This window comes from Anomalospiza imberbis, chromosome 3, assembly GCF_031753505.1.
Source record: "Anomalospiza imberbis isolate Cuckoo-Finch-1a 21T00152 chromosome 3, ASM3175350v1, whole genome shotgun sequence".
NCBI lineage: Eukaryota > Metazoa > Chordata > Aves > Passeriformes > Viduidae > Anomalospiza > Anomalospiza imberbis.
Genome location: NC_089683.1, coordinates 92,698,186 through 92,715,160, shown reverse-complemented (window position 1 = coordinate 92,715,160; position 16,975 = coordinate 92,698,186). Strand labels below are relative to the sequence as shown.

General features: G+C 40.0%; 1 protein-coding gene across 8 annotated transcripts in view; it reads right to left on the bottom strand.

Moving 5' to 3' along the window:
* Positions 1–16,975, bottom strand: part of KCNH1 (potassium voltage-gated channel subfamily H member 1) — a 176,311-nt gene that overhangs the window by 142,488 nt on the left and 16,848 nt on the right. For 6 of the 8 annotated variants that reach the window (XR_010997607.1, XR_010997606.1, XR_010997605.1 and 3 more), the window contains exons 4-5: positions 12,135–12,263; positions 4,462–4,580 (exon numbers count right to left, since the gene is read on the bottom strand). Coding sequence is in view for 5 of the 8 variants with exons in the window: in XM_068185782.1 (XP_068041883.1) it covers positions 4,462–4,580; positions 12,135–12,263 (248 nt within the window). In the remaining 3 variants the exon portion in view is untranslated. Of the gene's footprint in view, positions 1–4,461; positions 4,581–9,263; positions 9,494–12,134; positions 12,264–16,975 lie in introns of those variants that run through there. The other 2 variants (XM_068185779.1, XM_068185780.1) reach the window with 2 other exon arrangements.

Here is a 16,975-nt window from a genome sequence, read left to right as displayed (position 1 = left end):
ACTGAAATGAAAGCAGAAAAAACAGACTTCTAGTTCCAACTTGTTAAGACAATAAGCTGCTGCTTCAGTGGTTTAAAATGTCATCACAAAATACAAAGCACTCTCTCCTTACTTGTTGGAGATTCAAGGGCTATAGCACAGGAAAATAAAAGGACTGATGACTGATTCATCTCCTTGCTCTTCTATTTAGAAAGTAAACATATCCTAAACTATCTGAATAGCTAGGGACCTTACATATAAGTCTTTTGAACTCCTGTTACCCTGCTGGAGTCTCTGGAGAAGCCCTAGCAATGGTTATTTAAAGAGACCAGGGGCCATGGCTTTAGTTGGTCTCCAGCAGAAGGATGTGCAGCAGCACTGTGGTCATGAATCCTGAATGGAGGGGCAGGAGACAGACATCAAGGAATGACACAGGGATTCCATTCACTCACCAGATGGGGAAAGCCACCTACAGAAAGCCAGAGGTGCCTCCAGTCCTCTTTTTGGGTGGGATGGAGGCGACAAGCTCTGGGCTCCCTCTCACTACATCACTATCACACACCTTTGGAAACCACCCCCATCTTGCTGGCACTGCTAGAGATGATTTCACAGCCTGAGGTGAAAGAAGGGCACTGCCCCAGCTCACACTATCTCTCCCAGCAAAGGCAACTTTTTTTGCACACTGGCAAAAGTCTCATGGTTCCTGGCAGTGCCAGCCAAGAGCTCTCAAAGGCACCAAATTCTTCATTTCACCAAAGGAAGAGAAACACGCCTACAACAAAGCTTAACAATCTCAGATAATGAGCATGTGTCTTTATCATAAAACACAACAAAAGAGCTCAGTACTGCACAGAAACCATGGAAGGAGGTTCACAGAGCCTAGTGCTAAGGTTCAAGCTTTTGTCACATCACTGCACTGGAAGTTACAAGAGCTCCTTGCTCCACTTTTCACACCAAGGGCCACACGAAGTCTATTTCCTCACTCTCCTTCCCCACACACACATCACCCCTGCGTCATCTGGAGACTCAGAGATATAAATCCCACTTTCTCTACACCATCCACCAAACCCAGGTCGATGCAAAGTACCTTCTGCCCTATTCCAAGGCACTCTTGCTGCTCTCCAGTTTCTAGGGAGAGTACTGCCAACCTGAGACAGGTTTTCTGAAGTAGTCAGGTGTGGTGACACACCCACATGAACTAACCACATTCAAACTGCTTGTAAAGCTACTTCTCCTGAAGAGGAAAAAATCAAACCCCAAGAGACTCATATAAAAGTAATCATGAAGAAAATGTACACAACTATATAAACCAATATGCTGAGCTTCCTTTCATGTGCACTGGACAGTTTGATTACTACAATTTTCTGAATAATTGAAAAAGCTCTGGTTTTGGAAGATTTTTCAATATTATACAGTTTTATAATAGTAAAAGAAATATTTATTTCAGAAACTTATTAATGGAAGTATCATCTCAGTTACATACTATTCATCAGATAATACAGCTGTATTATCTGCATTTATTATTTGTGGTAATGATGCATAATGCTTTAATAGCTCTCTAATGCTGGAGAATTTTATTCCAATAGCAGAAACACCAAATTTCATCATGGGTTTTACAAGACTGTTTACTTTTTTAAATACAGCAATTTTTTTTAAAATCCTATTTTTTTACAAAATAGTGAATATATCCCAAGTCAAGAGTCATAAATTGCATCAAATGTGGTTACAATGATTTATTTATTTTTATTACTGTATGACTGGGGGGCAAAAAAAAGCTAACACAAGCACTCACTCATTTCCATTTCCAGCTTAATCTCTCCTTTTCATGTTTTCAATTGCACCTATTTGCTTTCTCTCACTCTCCCTTGCTTCTGTTTTCCCAAGCACCCACACAAATTGCTCCCAAACTAAGGGCTAGGTGCTAAGCCTCAATATTTTGATTGGCAGTTTTAATGGCAGTTAGAAGTTCCTGGTAAATAATGTTTAAAAAAAAGTGGCAGAAGTTCCATTCTTAAGCAGTGCTGCTAAGCACCATGATAATTTCTCTGCTTTTATTTCTCATAACTATAGTTTTTTTTTGTTTGTTTGGTTTTTTTTGACACAGTGTTGTCTGTCCAGAACTGCCTGGCAAAGGTGCTGAATACATCAGCTAAGACCACAGATGCAAGATGACACAGGTATTCATTCAGCAGTGACCAGGAAGAACCATCCCTACAATCAGCTCCTTGGCAATTAAGCAACAGAAATGCATCAGTTACTTTTACAAACTCCTATTGCAAAGTGTTGTCTCACAGTTACTTAACACCCTTGTGTTAATTGCATAATTAATTTGAGTAGTTTTCATATGACTGCTATTAGAGAAGTCAGGCTAAAAAAAAAGATCTATGCCTACTGGTGAAAGTCAGAGACTGAAGCCTCACAGACACTGCTTGTATTATCCATGGCCTGTTAGTCTGTCACTAACACCTTTCTTAAACTGTTCCATAAACAATAAAAAATTGTAAACTGTTGTGGCAGGCTCCAACACCTTGCTCTACTAAGGTTCTAGGACGCAACAGCCTCCCAAGACATTCAAATATATAAGTGATAAACAACTAAGTGCAACACAAATAACAATGTAATATACGTGGAGCCTTCTCACAAACAAGATTGATGTGAAATGTCATAGTGAGTAGCAAAAGAAAAAGGATGAGTTTTAAAATTTCAGATAGGCTACTGGAAGGATGAAGCAAAAAAAAAAAAAAAAAGAAAAAATATTTGAAAATACAACAGGGAACTGTTTGAGATCCCATATTCAATATTATCAAGAAACCTTTGCAGATTAAAAAGCCTGGCACCCCATATATCTTCAAATAAAGAAAGGTGGTCTTGTCTGTATGCTTATCTGCACTCCTCTTTTCTGTGTAGTGTAGTTCTACTGACTTAAATGGAATTACAGTGGGAAAAAAGCTACCTAACATTACAGCTGGGGCTAATGTTCTTTGTAAAATTATGACTGCAATATTCAGTCAGCAATTAAAGAAACTCATTTCAGACATGTAAACTATATACTTGCCCTTTATTATTTGTAATGAATCAATTGGTTGTGCCAGTAAGAATACTTGCAAAGACTTGTTGAGCACATGGACACGCAAAAAGATTCATTAACATGTAGTCACTGACGTCCAGACTGCTGCCAAACAGAATAACCTCAGACCCTTTGCCTTACATTTTGCTGCCTACATTTTAGCATGAACTAAAATTCAAGGACAGAGATCTAAAGAGAAGAAACGATTATTTGATATGAGTCTTGAGTAGTATTAGGAGGAAAACTGTTCCAAATTCCAAGACACTAAAGCAACCTCAGGGTGGACATGCGCTAATTACATGGTGTTCCTGCAATATGGTGTCCCTGTGAATGTCTGTCCCTCCCCTGTGCTAGTATGATCCATGTTATTTCTCTGCTTCCAAGAGCAATTGGTTTTCCCTTCTTGAGTTCCTCTGTATTAAATACTGACTAGGTAAGGTCCTGTCTGCAGGAATTTTGCCATGACACTTGATAAGAAGACAGGTGACTTTTAGTTTGCATAGAAACTGAGACATATACAACAGAACTAGCAGAGTATAATACAACTGACTATATGGAGACCTCATGGAGCCCATCAATGCCTTAACACCTCCAGCTGCACAGGAAGATCAAGAATTGTTGTCAAGTCATAGCTGCTGCCATGGCATTCACGGCAGGAAGTGACTGCCATGTTATACTAGCTGTGCTATCATTAACACCATGTCAGACCTCTCCCCAGGCTGGTTTTACACCAGGTAGACCCTGCTACTGGCCCAGAAGACAGCTACAGGAAACTTAGGACAGTCTCTCCCCCTCGTGGCGAAAGCCCTCAAACCTTAAGTGCTTCAAGGGGCCTTCTCTGCCTGGAGTTTATATGAAAATTTTGAGAGGCTACTTAAATCACAAGGTTTCACTTTCCTAATCTCCCTGCAGTGCTGCTTGTGGCATCTTACAATTGTTCTGTCCAGAAAAGCAGTAACTTAAACATAGGTTTTAACTAGTTGGTAATGCAGGGTTGGGATCCCACTGAAAACTAACTAGACATAAATTAATTCAGAGAATAACCCTGCCATGGATTCTCCAGGATTTCCTTGTGTACTAGACTGAGTTTTTCTCACCTCAGTTTTATAGAATTAGATAGTCCAAGATCCTACTCTTATTAAGATCCTCAGAAGAATGGAAACTAAGTAAGAAAGTATTATTTTAATAACACCTTTCTAAGACTTTGCTAAGATATGGAACACAACACTGCAATTAGGTTGCATGAAGTCTTTGGGACACCTGTTTTCATTCTGCTGTCATAGGACACTTTTCACAGCACATGTACCAGATTCCCAGGGCAGGGAGGACTAACAGTTCTTGGCTCATGCAGAGATGACATACCCACAAAGGCTAAAAACATTTCTTTACAGCCTCCTGGGGAAAGAAAAAATTACCTCAGCAAGTCTTGAGTGCTTGTGAACATTCTCTCCTTTCTGCACGCTGGGAGCAAGCTGCTGCAGCACTCCTCGGCTGCTCGTGAGGGCACGGGTCAAGCGGGCAAACTTCCCCCAACCTTGAGAAAACATGCAAGATTAGACACACATTACCAAAAAAAGCTGCAAGTGTAACTCATAAAACCTCTTACGACTAAAGGGAGAAAAAGTTGTTAAAACAGAGCAATCTGCTTTAATACTGACCAGAAGGGAGTATAATTTAACCAAGTACCAGACATAAACAAGTCAGAAAATATGTGTCAGCATGGTACGGTAATAAAACCCATGACTGCTGTGACTTTGTATTCAAAGGCTCTACAAAAGTTCTGCCACATGAACTGCATATTTTGCAAGGATAGATGTCCACCATACAATAATCTCATATTAAATCTAATGATCTGATTTGGATCTCGCAGCACTGCAGAAGACACTCCAGACAAATCAAGATGTAAGGCTAGAGTCATGCACAATGAAAATTACAGTTGTCTGTAACAGAAGTGAATCTAGCCTCAGATGCATCAAGCATAGATCTGGAATAAGCAGAGAAATATACATAATAAAAAGCAGAGCAGAAAAGAAAAACAAAATCATTAATTTTACTCTCTAAACAAAAGGGGGAATAGATTTTCTCAAACTCAAATTAAACATTTAGCAGCTTCTGGCAGAGAAGTCATTTGCTGAATTTTAATTCAGAATGTTTTTTACCATGACTTCAAATATCCCTCAAAATAGAAGACCTTCAATGACAGTCACAGAGCTAGCTACAACTATAATCTTTATGAGCAGTACTTTGCCATAACAGATAGGCAGAGCATACATCTGGATATTTTTGGTATACTGAAAGGAAAGAATCAGTGCGTTTAGTCCCAATCTTGAAAAATGCTAGCACCACCTGGGAGCTCTTGAGCTCCTACTCCTCATCTCCTACTCAAATTAAGGATGCTCAGCACTTGGAAGATTCAGTTTATAATGAGAACCTAGTTCTGGAAAACGTTGCCTACACAGCTTTCTTGTAGACCCCTTTTAGGTAGTGGAAGGTGCTATAAGGTGTCCTTGGAGTCTTCTCCTCTCCAGGCTGAGCACACACAACTCTCCCAGTCTGTCTGCACAGCAGAGGTGCTCCAGCCCTCTGAGCATCTTTGTGACCCTCCTCTAAACTCGCTCAACAGGTCCTTCTTACGCTGGGGACTCGGAGCTGAGTGCAATACTCCACGTGTGGTCACAGAAGTTTGGAGCAGAACGGGAGAATCCTTTTCCTTGACTGCTGGCCATGCTACTTTTGATACATCCCAGGATACAGCTGGCTTTATGAGCTTCAAGTGCATCTCGCCCAGTCATGCCCAGCCTCTCACCCGACCCAGGTGCAGAGCTTGACATGTGGCCGGCCCGACGAGGCCCGAGGGGGATGTGCTCCAAGGGGCACCGGCGATCGCCCCCTCTCCGGCCCGGGAGGGAGCGGCGGCGGGACGGGCGCTCCGGCGCTGCCCGTGGTGCTGAAGCGGAACGAACGGGGCTCGCTGGCAAACGTCAGCCCCGGCGGGAAACAGCAGCGCACGGAGCTCCAGCTTCGCCCGGGAACTCGAAACCTGCCTCCCTTACCACGCGCAAAATGTTTCTAATGCCAGATAACATAGACAGCTCCTTTTACTAACTCGAACCGGATTGATGGGGAGGGCATTCCCCTGGAATATGCAAATTTTGGTTCAAAACCTGAGGACAAACTTTCAGTGTGCATTTTCTTCCAAACATTGTTCTAAGATTTGGGCTTTTCGGACATACACAGAGAGAGGATGAAAAGGAAGCACCTCACTTGAGCTTTCTTGCACAAAAGCACTGCCAGACAACTCTGTGGTATGATATGTGGCTATGAATGCTGAGCATCTTCGGGTGTCCCCCCTTCTTCCCAGGAGTCATCTCTTTTTGAAGGCACAGCTTAACCCATTCCTCTCCTCAGCCACCCCTGCAAGCATCTCCTCTGCCCTAGGTGCTAAACATCTCACCTGTGTGTGCCTAAATGGCTCACGAAAGAACTGTTTCCACAAACATTAGATTCACCCTCTACTCCAAACTCTGCTCTGAAAGCAATATAACTCTTCTAGGCAAGAGATTGTGTCACTTTTCAGCTTGGCTTTTTTAAGCAGTGTGGACACAAATTGGGAGTACATACCCTAATTCTCTCCACACAGAGGGTACCACACTTGGGAGCCCAGCTTGGAGATACTCCCACCACTGTGTCATGGTATGCTTAAAACCAAGCACCGCATCCATGTGCAAGGTGTAAGAATTTCACCTCTAGAACACAACGCCCTCCTCCTTGTATTGCCTTTTGGGGTTTTGGTTTTCGTGGAAGAAAAAGATAAAAATGTGGCAACTCCAACATACAGTTAGACCTGCAGATTGTGGCGTAGAAAAAAAGAAAATAAATAGAATGCCAGTACTAAACCTTTAGAATGATAACATCTCCAGTAATGCCTGAAAAGACAACAGTACCTGTTGAATTTATTTCAATTTTTCCTCCAGAACCCTAAGGACAGACACAGCCAACAGCAGGTCAGTTATCTATCCAACAAAGACAGGTCCAGTAATGGACTTAAGCCACAGGACTGAACACAAACACTAAATTTTAAGGGTCATGGAACTTTCCAAGACAAGGAACTAAGCTTCAAAATGGTGTAAGAATATATTGGTGTCAGTCCTGCTAAATCAGAGGAACCAGATGATATGGACTGGGATTCTCTTTCAACACAAGCAGTTGGTATAGCCCTACATCCATTGTCTTCCTCTAGAAACAGAGAAAATATAAATTAAATTTAAGATCTAGTGATCCTAGGTGGTTCTAATAGAGGCATATATAATCCTCAAACAAGATAAGCTCGGAGAGAAGACAGCTTGAAATTCAGGAACCAAACATAAAGCTGGATACCACCCCATGGTAGAGCTTGCCTGTGCATTGTCTTTGATTTTAATCCATTTTTATCATTGTTTGGTCTCTTTTTTCAGTTCTGCAGAAAATATCATGCACAGAAAAAGCAATGTGACGACATTAAAACATTTCCAGCTTCAAAAGGATGGAAAGCCCTCAAGATTAACAGCACTGATTTCAGCACTCCTGCATTCCATGATGTTCCTTCAGTGTTCCACCATTTTTTTGCAAAAAGTTGAATAGAAATTGCTTCTGATAACACCCAAGACAAGATGATTACTAAAGCTTTCCCCTGAGATTTGTTTCATGTGGAAATATGGCACTGAAATATAGTTTTGTGCTATGGCATCAAAACTTTTCTTCTTTAAAGTACAAAGTTTCATTTAACAATGGCCTTAAGCTGAATTTTTTGTATTTTTAAATAAGTTGATACTCAAGCACAAAGCACTTATTATTTATTTGTAGGTAGCTATTTGTTTCCTACCACTCTCCTCAATTGATTCCTGATAACTCAAGAATTCAAACATTGGGAACTGTGTCAGTTACAGAACCCTTGTTACCACATTACTGATCCATGACTTACACAATTCCTAGAGTCAGAACAAAAAGCCATTGTCTGCTAGAGAACAAGCTTGTTTGTTCACAGGTCTGTTGTTCACACAACTGTGTAAATGTGTATAAATCAAGATACCAGCAGTTCTTGCCTCCACTCAAGCCACCTTTGTATTCCCACACATGAAAGATCCTTGCTTACATCCATCCAGCTTCTCTGCAGTGCTCCTTCTCTTTGAAACCTCATGACAAAAACAGTATTATTTTTCCATCTGGACTGGGAAAGCTGTAGTTTTTAATATATTCACTACTTCCTCTTCATTTTTTTCCTCTTTTTAAGAAAACATTTCATCCAGACGAAAGCAGAGTATATCTTAATCAAAATATTTCAAACACTGGCTCTGTTCATATAAATACATATAAATCTTTTAAAACAGAACCAAAATCTCCCCCCTCCAAAAACCTCCAGAAACAAAAAGAAAAAAAAAAAAAAGAGGAAACGTGAATTTTTCCCTGAATTAAGATGAAGACACAAACAAAATATTTTTTGTGTCTGTACTCCTGCTTGTTATGCAAAGGACAGCTTAGCTGCAACATGAAATAAAGCATCTTCTGCAGAGGAGATTGCAACTGATGATTGCTACACTGCACAGAAGGCTACATCATCTTGGAGGATAACAACCATTCACTACTTGATTCAGTGATGCTGAATTTGACCACCTCTTTGTATAAAAAGGAAGTATTAAAAGCAAAAATTGGGATCCAAAGTTTAGTTTTCAAGCTCTTATGAGACAGCATAGATGCTTCTGGATATGTTCACCTTGTATTCATACATTTAAAACCTGTTCAGGCAAACTTCTTACAAGCCACTCAGAGTGCAAGCTCTATTTGTCTGCACAAATAATTGTTTTGCATAAAGCGATGCATTCCACTTTATACTTAATTCACAAGCATCTCATACTTGGTGTGCTAGATCTTAAACCAGGAGAAACATATACAGACAAAATGCATTAATTCAAAATACAGTACAAACTTTAAAATTCAGCTAAGAAGGTGACCTAGCACTTGACAAACCAAACTTAGCTATGCTATAGCTTGATTTTCCCTTCTTTTATTCAAGTAAACCTCTTTTACGTTTCCTGATTTTTTTTCAAGGGGCAAGCAAAGGGGAAAAAGTGGAAAGAGGTTGTTTAAAAAAACTATCAACATCACTGACATTATTTTTAAACAGTTTTATTTAGAATGCTCTATTTTTAAAGCTACTGCATTTAAAATCAAGCTTATTTACCTTCCATGGAAATCATAAAATAAACATTTCTAAATTATCTGAATCAATTAAAAAAAGGCCACAATGAGAAGTCTACTTTTTATGTGACTTTCTTGTTTCATTTATTCCCATGTCTGATATTATTAATCAATTAAAAAAGTAAGCATGAAAAATGGTACTGGGACTTCTATCCCTCTGAGTCACCTTCAGGTGAAAGATGCTTATTCATCTTTGAATAGTCAAACACCTGCCATTACAGCTCTACACTTTTCACTCAAGGAGCTGCATCATTTGCAGCTGAAAATCAGGCTTGAAATTGCCAGCAGGTGATAGAAAACCAAGATATACCACAGCTAAGCAGGCTTAGCCTGACAGATTAGTTGGTCTTTATGTAGTACAAGAACATGATCGATTTAATGTTTTTCTTTACATAGACATACAGGCATTCATTTTGAAAATCTTAAATGCTTTAAACAATAATGTCCTGCAACTGTGCAAATAGCACATTTTATTAACATATCTGCATCTACAGACAACCTATTACATATTAAGTACTCATAAGCATAGGAAACTGAATACATATACAAACACAGTAAAAGAAAAGTACTTCCTAAACTGACTGAAGGTGAAAGAAGGAAAAATAATTGATTTAGCAATCAGTTTTCAGTTCACAGTTTTAGTTTTTCAGACTGAGAGTCCATTTGGGTTGAGAATATGAGAAACATTCCTAAGAAAATTGCCCTCTTTCAAAAGCATGCTACAGTTTCTGTGTAACATTGCACACAGCACAAAGAATATGCCCTCTTAAAAGCTCATGTGTGTTAATGATTCTTAGAACAAGCTAGTATAATTTTACATTTTTAGATCTTCCAAAACAATTTTTTCACTCTGTGAATCCCAGAGCCTACTACAGATGATTATCTAACACCTCATACCTGCCTTTTCTTCCCCCTCTCACAGTACAGAATTGCACAATGAGATCTAACATTAAAGACATGGACACACGTGTAAAATTCTGTTTGACAAATCAGCTCCTCCAAGAAATTGCTCATCTAGCCCTCAAGTGATTAATACAATATCACACAACAAAATTCCTACAGCAAGCATATTATGGAAGAAAAAGGGATAAATTAAGGATGAAAACAAAGTGCAGAACCATTTATATCAAGCTTGATTTGTGTATAAAGTGGCAGAGAACTCTTTACTGGCATGAAACTTCTGCAACTTTATTAATTTTAGGAGTTCCAGAAATAATATTTGGAAGACTCATTTAGTGCACAAGCCCTTCTGTACATAAAGACATAGCACTCAGGGAAAGAGTGAAGAGCTGTGAATCAGTGGCCTCTAAATAATACATTCAGTTCTTCTGTTTGCAACCTCTGTTAGTCACTTTGCCAGTTTCTGTGGGCCAGAGGGAGAAATTCTGCTTATCATCAACTCCTCTGCAAGTCCGTGCATTTATGTGTAGGTTTAGTGCCTATACTGCTACAACCACTGAGAATTACCATGCTCACTGCAAGAACAGCATAATTTCAAGATACAAAGGAGATTTAAAAAGATAAACTAAATTAGCATTCCCTTTCTTCCACATACTTGTATTGAAAAAAAAAATTTAGTGTTTCTTTGTGTTGAAAGTGAAGGAAACCTGCCTATCTCTACCACATTGGGGAACTCCTATGAAAGCAAAAGGACACAGCTACCACTCCTGACTGAAGGTCCTGCTTATCAACTGACTAAATGAAGCAAGGGACTTCACTACCAGCAAATAAATGAGAGCCAGCTTTACTGCACCATGCTTATTTATCTGTGCTGTCACTCCTCATCATTATACAGTGAGCACCATTAGGCAGGGAAAAAATAGACCCACACTTTCTGACAAGCTAAGATTTTTGGTTTTATTAAAGCAATAAGGAACCAAACAAATAGCATTAACAGGAGAAAAAAATTACCCACATAGCCTGAAAGAGGGTATGTTTGTCAAGGTTGTACTTCCTTTTTCATGGTAACAGGTGTTTCCACTTTTGAGAAACTATGTTTTTAAAGAATAACATTTTGAGAGCAAATGTAAATCAGTTCATCTTCACAGTAAGTTTCCTGTTTAATTTAATACTACAAATATTATTAAATACTACAGAAATGCAAACAACAGGAGAACTTAACATCCTTTTTTACCCCAGAGGATGCAAGTCTCTGTAATTCTCCATAGGGTACAAAAGGTCTGTTGCTGATGGAATCTGAACCTGAGTGAAAGTTTATGCTGCTGTCACAGCTGAGTTTGCTTCCAGGTTTCCAGGCTGTAACTCAGCAAAGGGTTAAGAGCAGAACACTGCAGTGCTACTTCACTCACCAGGACAGCTTAAACTGATTTCACTTAAGATAACTGGAATCTCTTCACATAGGCTAAAGGAAACTAGAACAGGACTTTAACATAAGAAATCCCATAATAATGACAAGTAAGATCGAGTCAGGCAGAATTTAATTATTCTGATCCTTGCTAGACTCAGCCAGGGTTGATTCCACAGTTTTTGCATACAGTTTCACACACAATTTGGACAGGGCTGTTGAGCAACACTGTGAATCCTTGAGGGCTATGCTAGAGAGTGGGTTAACAGTGTATTTTAAAGGAAGAACAGTACCTATTTACTATGTAAACTGGGCTTTCTGAAGCACTTGGGGCTTTTATTAGCAATGACCCTTTCCAGTGCAGGCCAGAACAATTTCACTAAAGACATCAGCAACTATTTCTTGCAGAAATGCCATCCCCAGTGGCACAGCTACAAGCTATTTTAACATGTAATTCTTTGGCTTGGGTATTTAAAGGACTTCAGCTCTTTCAAGACCAGGGCAAACAAACAAAAGGAGCATAAATATATAATTGTGAAAAAGACCAACCTTTACATGAATCATCCTCAATGGGCTGCTTGAAAGCTGTTATGTCATTGAAAGTGCAAAGAAATAAAACCACTTTATCCTGCTCATTTCGAATTGGAGCAATTTTCACAAAGAACCAGACAGGTGTTCCTGGAAACAAACACATCAAAGAGTTGGTCAATGGCAGGCAGAACAGTAAATGTGCCAGTTTAGATGTTTACATCTCAAATCAGCCATCTGTAAAAGTTACTTTAATGTTGGCTTTTTTTACAAACACCTATTTGGAAAAATAACAAAGCAGCTGACAAGTCTGTTATTTAAGTTCTCTGCTCTGTCACTTCTTAGCTTTTTAATCTTCCAGGAATCAACCTATTTCTAAACGTCACCTGCAAAGTTAACACTTGAACTTAAGAACTGCTTTGTGATCTCCTGAAAGAAGAGTCCCATGTATGTGGAAAGGCTGCACACAACAGTGTCTTGCTGGTTCTTGCAGGATTTGAGAATAGGCCAGCTGTGCCTAGGACATGAGCATAACACAGTCTCAATTCAGGAACATGACCAGTTTGGTTGACTTATCATTCCCTGCCAACAAGGAATGCCCTAAAAAAGACCATGCCCTAACTACTATAGTAGCCTATGTCTAGCTTCAGAGCTGGGCTCTGGGAGCTCTGGCCCAGCCTGCAAATCCCCCCATGCAAGGGAAACACTTCACAAGCTGCTTTCCAGCTTGCCTTGGCCTGAGCCTGCTCCAAATCACTCCAGTGTGAAGCAAGACTCCACTGAATTCAGGAGAGAATAAGCCATTAGGACCAGAACACATGAAACTGTGGATGGGATCAAGTTGTACTGCATAGACCTGCACCTTTCTAATTACTGCAGCAGATGAACTGCTAATTAAAACTGCTTGAGAGATGGTCCCAAAATACAACCCTTCAGATGCTGCTGCTGCCATTTCTCCTTCACCTCTGTCCACACAGATCACCTTGAGGAGAGAATCTGTCAGTCAGCCCTGCTTTTCCATATTTCTGCCAGTTCTCCTGAGACTGCTAAGAAGACCCTAGTGAAACCAATGAAGTTCCATGTAACAAGGCAGTGTCTACCACTTGTTTCACAAGACTCACCACAGATTTTAGTGATATTTGTGTATAAGCTGATTGGAGGGCTCAGAACAAAGCACTTGGCTCCTGCATGCAATAACATGACCTCCCTGAAGGCACCATTTTTAAGTCTGCCGTCTTAACTTTAGACATAAAAAGATGACTTCTCCAACTCTGAAGTACATCACAGTAGGGACACTCCAGATCTCAGCCTTCAGGGAGTTTGAACATGGGTTTTCAGACTGTCCCTACACCCTCAGAGATGATGAAAACAACTCATCATAGCCTTTGCAAGCACAAGAAGTAAGAGACAGAGAGGATTCAGGCTTGCTTGCTGTGAGCAACACTTTTTTTATGTGTCCTTTTTGAGATTTGTTAGGAGAGAAGGGTCTACACACCAGGGGCCAAAATAAGATCAGGATCAGCAGAAGCTTGACCCTCTGGGAAAGCCAGAATAAAGAGCACCACACAATCTTTGTCACTCATGTGGCAAAGTCTATTTTAGAAAGAGTGACCTTAGAAGACTATTCCTTTTCTTTCTCAGTCACAGGACCCTTCTCTGTGTTAGTGATCAGATTCTCTTGCACCTGAATTGCTCCGTATTTTAACATGAGTGTGACATGGTATATTTCATGCAATAGTTTTTAGTAAAGGGCAACTTGTGTTTCCTGGCTGTCAAAGGATCACAAGAAAACCTCAGGTATCTTATAAGGTATCTGCTGTCCAAAAAAGGAAGCAAAGGCAATGTTTTCCCACATATGTTAATATAAGAGAGATTGTTGCTACCAGTGCCTCACCTGGCTGTTTCCCAGCCTCAGTGCTGAGCAATCTTTTCTGGCTACAGAAAGGTAGGGCATCTCCAAAACCCATGGACAACTTCCATAAACCAAGTTCAATTCCTAAGGCTCCCACTGTGCCTGCATAACACAGAAGCACTTTCAAACTCTGGCTGAGAATCCAAGCCATATGTACAGCCATTTCTATAAACAGCAGGGTCTATGATGCATGGAGGCCTCTGCTCAAAAAGCAGAGAAATCCAGATGGAATCACTGGTGGCCATTTCTGAAATATGCCTGCATGGCAGAAAGTATTCAAGGGTCAACTTTTTTTTTTTTTTAAAGAGTTAACATTCCTTAACAATTCATTTCAAAAAAAGTATGAACAAACAAACATGCTAAGTGTGAAAGAAGATTCAGCAAAGTAACCATGCCAGTAAAAGCATCACTAACTTGCTAATGAGCTTAGAAGACACTGCCACAAAACAGCCAACAGCAATTTTCTAGACAGTAACACCCTTTACACTACCCTTTCTCAAGAGCTCCTAAAATTGCCTAGCTCAATTTTTTCTTGCCTACTTGTTTTTCCCAACTTCACATGTGAACTATTCTGAGACTGATCAAATCCATATCCCGCTTTTACAGAGACTCATTGTTGACTAACTGCTTTTCATTTTACCCACTTCAACACCCTTCACTAACACTGCAACTTTTTAATCAGCCAGGATCTCCATCAACAGCCTTGCTTTTTGATCTTTATCTACATGTACTTTTTTTTTGATTAGGGATTTTTTTCCTGTCCCCAAACCACTTTGTATTGTTTTGCTACGTCAAGCTGCAGCTATTCTGCTACAGGTTGCTCACAATATTAACCACTGAGGCTGAATTAGACACTCAGTTTATTCTCTGCCTCTCATAGCTATAAAAACTTACTACTGTGCTTTTGAAGATGCTGTACTCAACACAGAAAGGATGCAATTCACCCTCCTATTCTGGCTATTTGTGAGATGCATGATGTCACCTTCCCTTTATGATTATGCTATAGTATGTTGTTGCAAGAATTTCCTAACATGTTCTGAATGCAACAAGAAGACTTTTCCCCATAACCTGTCAAAGGCTGCTGCAGGGCAAGGAGCTTTTATCAGCAGGGTTTTTACTTTCTGACTCCCTTGACTCCCACTCATGTGTTGCATTATTTATAGGAAGAAGGAAGACAAAACACTTTTTTACCTAGAACCAAGTGTATAACTTAGTGATAGACCCCACAGGCTAAAAGAAAAAGACAGATGTTCTTGACAGCTAAAAGTAGGCGTGTTTGATGAAATGCATGATTTGGGTACCCTTGTAATTTCCAGAGTGCCACGATCAGAGCAAAATGCAAAATCACGGTGGCACACAGGGCCTGCAGAAATCATCTTCCAGTTTGGGATTTACACTGTAACACTACAAAACCAGAAATAAGTGGATGGAAAATTCTATATCTGCCTCCACAACATTGTATTTTCTCTCTTGTGCATTCCCTGACATCTTGTCAGTGTCTCTTGTGAATAGGAGGCAAGTGGATATAAAAATACAGTCATGAGGTGAGTGCTCACAGTGCTGGGTTACATGGGCTTTCCCCAGTGCTCTGCAACCAGGAGCTCATTCACAGCAGAACTGGGATCTGAAACGTGGGAACACACCAAATGGCTCAGCCAAGAAGTGGCCATGCTCAGCTTTTGTGCTGCATACCGGTTTAATTATCAGAAGAATTTTACTTCTTAAACAGTTTATTTAACTATTAAACAGGAAAGCCTAAAGTATAAACTACTTACAAATCAGGTCGGAAACCAGAATTTCAAGGTCCTACAGGCAGCCCTCATGCTCTTGGTGTCAAAGCCAACATCCCTGCTCAGCCAGACAACCATGACTAGCAAGAGGCACAAAAAAGGCCATTTTAATGAAAAATGTGATTTTCAGATTCAGCCTATGGTTATTCAGGCAGTGAAACTGCAGCATGTTCCAGAGTTCTCACAGCAAAACAAGAGTAACTTCCCAGTCTGCACTGATGCACAGCCACACAGAAAGTGTTTACCAGTGTTTCCAACAATACATCTACTTCCATTTACATTTTGTCTTTAGTCCTGGCAACCTCTCTCCCTGGTAAAGTTCAGTGATAATACCAGTGCACAAACAAAAAAGTAAACATTCATGAGCTACATTGGCTTCTGTTAGATTTGGAATCAGCAGTGAGAGAATCCAGCGTTTTTCTAGTGGCATAGCACCAATCATGCTAGAAAAGGGAATGTCCCTTCAAAGCTGCAGGACAAGCAGTGTGGACAACTGAGAAGAAATTAAAATCTACAATGAATGCCTGACAGTAGCCATAGGATCAGCCTGGCTCGTGGTACCAAAGTTACGCAGCCAATCCAGAATTAACAGGTGCAGCTCTTGATCGGATTTTATGGTCTAAGCACAGCACTTATGGCGTTGCCTTAAAGCAAAGACAATTTTAAGGGCTGTTATTCAAGTCTCAAGTCTTCTCCAGGCTAACACACTCTAAATGTCTGAATTCCTTTCAATTTCCCATCTGAAAGACAAATATCTCTTCCCTATCCTTTTTTCCAGTCCTGTGTCTTTCAACAATGATATGTTCAGCTTCTTGCTGGGCAGGAACACCAGCATTTCACATGCTATTTAACTTTGGTTGAAGTCTTTCAGAAATTCTTACATCATCAAAGTGAAAGAGATCTTAAAGTTCTATTCCAGCTTCTCCACAAGCACACCATTGAGCTCTCCTAAGTTTTCCCTCCTGCCAAACAAAAATAGGCTGTATGAAAATCCAAACCACTGTTTAAATGTGCTCTTTGCCCATACCTTGAGTCATTTAACCAAAGATGCCAACTGTTTTTCAAAACTACAGAAAGCATAGTTTAAACAAAACTGGAATGCGCATTTTTTCTTTCCACTAATTAAACCAAAATTAATTTTAAAATACAATGGAAAAAAA